Source organism: Triticum dicoccoides, chromosome 2A (genome assembly GCF_002162155.2).
Source record: "Triticum dicoccoides isolate Atlit2015 ecotype Zavitan chromosome 2A, WEW_v2.0, whole genome shotgun sequence".
Classification (NCBI taxonomy): domain Eukaryota; kingdom Viridiplantae; phylum Streptophyta; class Magnoliopsida; order Poales; family Poaceae; genus Triticum; species Triticum dicoccoides.
In genome coordinates, this window is record NC_041382.1 from 114,600,529 (window position 1) to 114,607,226 (window position 6,698).

The 6,698-nt window shown below is 46.6% G+C and overlaps 1 protein-coding gene across 1 annotated transcript; it reads left to right on the plus strand.

Annotated features, from left to right (window-relative positions):
* The first annotated feature begins 4,560 nt into the window (after window positions 1-4,560).
* LOC119359133 lies at window positions 4,561-5,732 on the plus strand. Its single transcript, XM_037625456.1, has 2 exons — window positions 4,561-5,065; window positions 5,160-5,732. The coding sequence occupies exons 1-2, from the start codon at window positions 4,679-4,681 to the stop codon at window positions 5,583-5,585; spliced, it is 813 nt and encodes a 270-aa protein (XP_037481353.1). The 5' UTR covers window positions 4,561-4,678; the 3' UTR covers window positions 5,586-5,732.
* The last annotated feature ends 966 nt before the right edge of the window (window positions 5,733-6,698 follow it).

The window sequence follows — 6,698 nt, forward strand, 5'->3', positions numbered from 1 at the left end:
CGACTACACAACACTTCACCATTATTTGGGCCTAGAGGAAGGCCTTGGGAAGTAATAAGTTGATGTTGGGTTGCTAGAGTGACAGAAGATTAAACCCTAGTTTATGCGTTGCTTCGTAAGGGGCTGATTTGGATCCATATGTTTCATGCTATGGTTAGGTTTACCTTAATACTTTTGTTGTAGTTGCGGATGCTTGCAATAGAGGTTAATCATAAGTGGGATGCTTGTCCAAGTAAGGACAACACCCAAGCACCGGTCCACCCACATATCAGATTATCAAAGTACCGAACGCGAATCATATGAACGTGATGAAAACTAGCTTGACGATATTCCCATGTGTCCTCGGGAGCGCTTTTCTCTATATAAGAGTTTGTCCAGGCTTGTCCTTTGCTACAAAAAGGATTGGGCCACCTTGCTGCACTTTATTTACTTTTGTTACTTGTTGCTCGTTACAAATTATCCTATCACAAAACTATCTGTTACCACTTATTTCAGTACTTGCAGAGAATACCTTGCTGGAAACCTCCTTCTGCTCCTTGTTGGGTTCGACACTCTTACTTATCGAAAGGACTACGATAGATCCCCTATACTTGTGGGTCATCACACGCCATGCTCTACACAGCTAGTGCAAACCGTAGTCGCCTCACGCCGCTGCACCGCTGCTCCACTACAGCTCCGACAAATCAGGTTGAGTTGTCGTTGCTATGCATTGTGTTGCAGCTTCCGCCATGGCCGCCGCGTGCTGCATCGCGGCATCCGCCGTCATTGTCGGTGCTACAATGGAGTGCCGGCCGGGGTCGCTGGAGCTCCGTCGCGGCTGAAATGGAGCTTCACCAGCAGCTCGATGCAGCGTTGCACTGGCTCGATACGGCATCGCCGGCGGCCCTAGGGGGGGGGGCTTTTGGTGTTGCATTGGAGTGCTCCGTGGTGGCTAGACGTAGCGTTTTGGTGTTGTGATGAGGACATGACAACCATTGATACAACTCCGGACATCAAAAGAGAAATCATAATAATTTGTGTCAAACAAATACATGACCAGGCGTAGGCTAACTTAAGTTCATACTACAATCTTGAACACATGGCTGCAATTTCATCTCCTTATTGTTTATTTCAGGTGCAATATCGAAGGGCGCAAACAACATCTCAGATCATGAAGAAAGAAAGTCGAAGAAACAAGTTTCAGGTGAAGCTAATGCTGTTAGTTTTACCTCTGATGTTTCGTTGTGTCACACCTATTTGAAGGAGAGACGGGTCTACATTATCGGAAGCTACATCAAATTTACTTTTCAATGCAAAAAAAAACTCACATGATTTGGACCTGTTAGTCAAACGTCCTAGTAATTCTCGTGGAAGGTGTTCAGGCTGTCAAGGCTTCGTGAATTTTCGAAGAGCTCTCCCACAACTTCCAAAATTAACTGCTTATTCCTCAAGGAAGCCATGCAAAGCTGATTACTTCTGAAACCTTTTCACAGCTAGCTAACTGGGGTTGTCCCTACTATAAAACCCCACCCCCCATCCTTTTAAAAACCTTTTGTCAAACCATTCGACTACAAGCATATGCAGGAAGACTGCTAGAGATCCGAGAGATCCTTACTACCTTTGCTCTTTTGAGTTCATCCGGATTTGCGAGTGTTGGGGAACACAGTATTTCAATTGTTTTGCCTACAATCACGCAAGATCTATCTAGGAGATGCATAGCAACGAGACGGGAGAGTGTGTCTATGTACCCTCGTAGACCGAGAGCGGAAGCGTTTAGTAACGCGGTTGATGTAGTCGAACGTCTTCACGATCCAACCGATCCAAGTACCGAACGACCGGCACCTCCGTGATCAGCACACGTTCAGCTCGATGACGTCCCTCGAACTCTTGATCCAGTTGAGGCCGAGACAGAGTTCCGCCAGCACGACGGCGTGGTGACGGTGATGATGAAGTTACTGATGTAGGGATTTGCCTAAACACTACAACAATATGACTGAGGTGTGTAACTGTGGAGGGGGTACCGCACACAGCTAAAAGATTAACTTGTGTCTTCTAGGGTGCCCCCTGCCCCGGTATATAAAGGAGGGAGGGGGAGACTGGCCGGCCAAGCTAGGCGCGCCTGGAGAAGGGGAATCCTACTAGGACTCCAAGTCCTAGTAGGTTTCCACCTAAAGGAGAAGGGGGAAGGAAGGGAGAGGGGGCATGCCCCAACCCCTTGTCCAATTCGGACTTGGCTTGGGGGGGGCGCCACCTCCTGGCTGCTGCCTCTCCTTCCCACTAAGGTCCATCAACTCCCCGGGAGGTTCCGGTAACCTCTCGGTACCCCGGAAAATATCGGAACTTCTCCGGAACCATTCCGATGTCTGAATATAGCCTTCCAATATATCAATCTTTAAGTCTCGACCATTTCAAGACTCCTTGTCATGTCCGTGATCTCATCCAAGACTCCGAACAAACTTTGGTTCATCAAATCACATAACTCATAATACAAATCGTCATCGAGCGTTAAGCGTGCGGACCCTACGGGTTCGAGAACTATGTAGACATGACCGAGACACATCTCCGTTCAATAACCAATAGCGGAACCTGGATGCTCATATTGGCTCCTACATATTCTACGAAGATCTTTATCGGTCAAACCACATAACAACATACATTGTTCCCTTTGTCATCGGCATGTTACTTTCCCGACATTCGATCATCGGTATCATCATATCTTGTTCAATCTCGTCATCGGCAAGTCTCTGTACTCGTTCCGTAATGCATCATCCCATAACTAACTCATTAGTCACATTGCTTGCAAGGCTTATAGTGATGTGCATTACCGAGAGGGCCCAGAGATACCTCTCCGATACACGGAGTGACAAATCCTAATCTCGATCCATGCCAACTCAATAAACACCATCGGAAACACCTGTAGAGCATCTTTATAATCATCCAGTTACGTTGTGACATTTGATAGCACACTAAGTGTTCCTTTGGTATTCGGGAGTTGTGTAATCTCATAGTCATAGGAACATGTATAAGTCATGAAGAAAGCAATAGCAATAAACTAAACAATCATAGTGCTAAGCTAATGGATGGGTCTTGTCCATCACATCATTATCTAATGATGTGATCTCGTTTATCAAATGACAACACATGTCTATGGTCAGGAAACTTAACCGTCTTTGATTAACGAGCTAGTCTAGTAGAGGCATACTAGGAACACTCTGTTTGTCTATGTATTCACACATGTACTAAGTTTCCGGTTAATACAATTCTAGCATGAATAATAAATATTTATCATGATATAAGGAAATATAAATAATAACTTTATTATTGACTCTAGGGCATATTTCGTTCAGCGAGAAGGAACCTCTGGTTTCCCGTAATTCATGCTCTACGGTCCGGGCATTTTTGTGTGGGTTAGTACCGGTTTGTGGTTCTGCAATTGTTCGGACAACGGGTTGGAGTTCTTGTAGCTCGAGTCAACCATCCCAACGTACCGGCTGCATCCAACCTTGGGAGGTATAAATCTAGTTATCCTAGATGCTTACAGCTAGTTATCCCTCCCGATTCGATCCTACGACGTGAAGATCGGAGCACCCTTGGGCATGAGCTCGTTCAACGTGTTTGCACCTATCATGTTGCTATAAAGCTCTCGTCGTGGCGGCTCTCCGGTGTTGCGACGGGCGTTCGCCGGCAACTTGCGGTGCTGCTAGATCAAAGCAGAGGGGCTGATACACGGTAGTGTGTGACTTATCTCCTCCCTTAGTCTCTCCTCCAAGGAAAGGCCGCTAGGGTTTTTGCCTCCCGTCGGCAGCGCCGCCGATCTCCCACGTCTCCTGTGGCCTTAGGGCCATGGGTGCGGGGTGGATCCCGGCCCTTGCTGGCGGGAGGGCTCCATTTTCAGGTGCTTCTTCAAGTTTTGTTAGGGCTTGTGTCCTACTCAAGAAGACAAGACGGTGGCGGCTTCTTGAAGATGGAATAAGGTTCTCCCCGTCTAGCCCCTGTCCCGATGGTGTGTCTAGCATCGTCGGAGGGCGTGTGGAGGTGTGTCTCCGGTGGATCTCATAGGATTCGGTCGGTGGTTGTCTTTGGTGGATCCGCTCGGATCCGGTCATTGTTCGTCTTTGTTCACGTGTCTTCGGGTTGGATCCTTCCGATCTAAACTTCTCTTCATCAGCGGCGGTTGCTGATCTGGCGCGTTGGTCCTATGAGGTCTTAGCACGACGACTTCTTGTCTGTCTACTACAACAACTTGTGCCCGTCTTCGATAAGGGAGGGACGATGACAGCGGCGCGCCTTCGGCTTGCTTCAGTGCTTGTAGTTATCGCTAGGTGGTATATGGATATGATTGTAATTTTCATTATTTTTAATGTTTGTTGTACTGTCATGATTGAAGATGAATAGATTGACAGTTTTTTTTAAAAAAGCAGAGGGGCTGATTGGATGCGACGCGAGAAAGAATGGATCGGACGGCTGGCGACCGGATTGATTTCATCGGATGACTCGTTAGTAATCGCCTTTGTCTGTTTGCCTTAGCTATAATCTCTCGGTTTGTTTAGTCTTAATTGGACCCGAAACCGACATAAAAGTTGGACCCGGCCACAACTCCCCTACATATACTATTTCAGATCAGAGGAGAAGAAGCACCCAGATCTTAGTTCTTAGATTCAGATCAGCAACAACCAAACAGCAAATTAACCTGATTAGCATGGAGATCCCGGTTCGAAGGGACGTGATAATGATTCGCCGCGTCTACGGCGACGACGCCGCCACGGCAAGCGTGGCACGCAGCCTCCTCGCCCCGGTCGCGAACCAGCTCTCCGGGTCCGGCGACACCTCCGACCTCCACCGCCGCCTCGTCCTGGTCCACCTCCGCTCGTTGAAAGGCCCCGAGGACGTGCGCGCCGCGTTCGACGGCGTCGAGGCAGTCGCGATCTGCATCCTCCTGATGAGGGCGGTGGTCGTCTTCGAGACCGAAGCCGGCGCCGCGCGCGCGCTGCAGGAGCCCGCCAAGGAGGCGATCGGACCGTGCACGGCGGTCCCGTCTCTAGACTTGGCCGCCGGATGCCATTTCATCCCCTACAAAATAATCAAGGTCTCCATCCGCAAAATCTCAAACTTTACGTGCTTGGCTAGGTAAACCTGTTAATCAAATATGGGCTAACTTGGTTTGTGATTTAACCAATCAGGTGTCGGCTCCTGCGGGGGCATCCGGCGCGCCGCCGCCGCCGGAGCCAAGCATGGAGGATCGCGCTCGGGCGTTTCAGGAGATGTGTGAGCTGAAGCCGATGATCGACTACGACGGCCCAGCTGAGTGGAAGACCTGTAGGCCTGGCATGACGACCATCACGCAGTTCGCGCCGTCGGCGGATTCGTTGGTCCACGGCCCGACGCTTGGAGGCGGCGGCTATCTGTGGATGCACGGCAGCATGGTCACGTACTACCATGCGGAGGCCGGCAAGCCGAGCGGCAGCGAATTCAATAATGTGTCGATACGGGTCAAGCAAGAAGAAACACACTCAACCAAAATCCGTGTCACGCCTCTCGAACCGCTCGTTTACGTTAATCAGTTCGGGCACTTATTTTGTGTTACTCCGACAGCAGGACCTAGGTAGAATCTTCAGGTCCTAGTAGCCGATGAACTTGTATGGACTACTTACATGATGTTTAGGTTATGTTCCCTACACCCTTGTTTTTACAGTCCTATTTGGCGCGTAGGTTGTTCAATAACGACCTAGCGCATACCTCCTCGCGCATGCAGTGCTCCACACAGACCGGCCAATTTTTGGATTTCTTCCCCAATAGTTTTGGGAACCTTCCCTGAACCGGTTTTTCATTTTCCTTTTTCTCTCTTTATTTTTTTTCTAATTTTCTTTTTTCCTTTTTTCTTTATTTTATTTTATTTTTCTTCGTTTTACAAATATCTCTCAAATTGATGAACATTTTTCAGATTCACAAATATTTTTTTAATTTTGAATATTTTCCAAATCCGTGAACATTTTTGAATTCCCAAACATTTATTCAATTGTGTAGATTTTATAAAAGCAATGAAATTTTTTGTTAATCAGAGAAAAATTTCCAAACTTTTGCAAAAAAATTTGGAATTGATGGAAATTTCTGGATTTGATAAACATTTTTTGAAATGCATGCTCATTTTTTGAAAACAAATGAACTAATGTTTTCTTTTCTAATTTGGGAACAATTTTTGAAATTCGTAATCATTTTTTGAATTTTTTAAACATTTTGTACAAAGTCCCAAACATTTTTCTGAAAACAGAAATATTATTTTAATATGCCAACCTTTTTGGAATCTGCAAAGACTTAGTGATTTCCGGAACAATTTTATGAATTCATGAACATTATATTATTTCTTGACCATTTTTCAAAATTTACATTTTTTAAAAATGGAACCTTTTGGAATCCCAAATTATTTTACAGGATAAAAAATCATAAAAAAGAGTTATGAAATGAGAAAAACAGGGGTACATGTGCTAAGAGAATAGAAGTGGTTACTTTTCTTTCTATATGAAATTCGACGATTTTGTTGGCCCAAACGGGCATGCACGGGGGGAGTGGGAGGTGCGTGTTCCGCGTCTTCATGCCACGCGGGTCGCTGAAAAGGAGGTCCCCATCGAGCTTTTGTCATACTAATAATCGGGCTGGTTGTGTTGTCTACAAATTTTCTAGATTGGTTGGGCTTTGTGGTTTTCTCTTCTTTTTCGGCCTGC

What these genes read in the sequence shown, in the direction of transcription:
- LOC119359133 (XM_037625456.1), top strand. Translation starts at nt 4,679, where the DNA reads ATGGAGATCCCGGTTCGAAGGGACGTGATAATGATTCGCCGCGTCTAC. An exon ending in TCCCCTACAAAATAATCAAG is followed by an intron (nt 5,066 to 5,159) that starts GTCTCCATCCGC and finishes TTAACCAATCAG; the next exon opens with GTGTCGGCTCCTGCGGGGGC.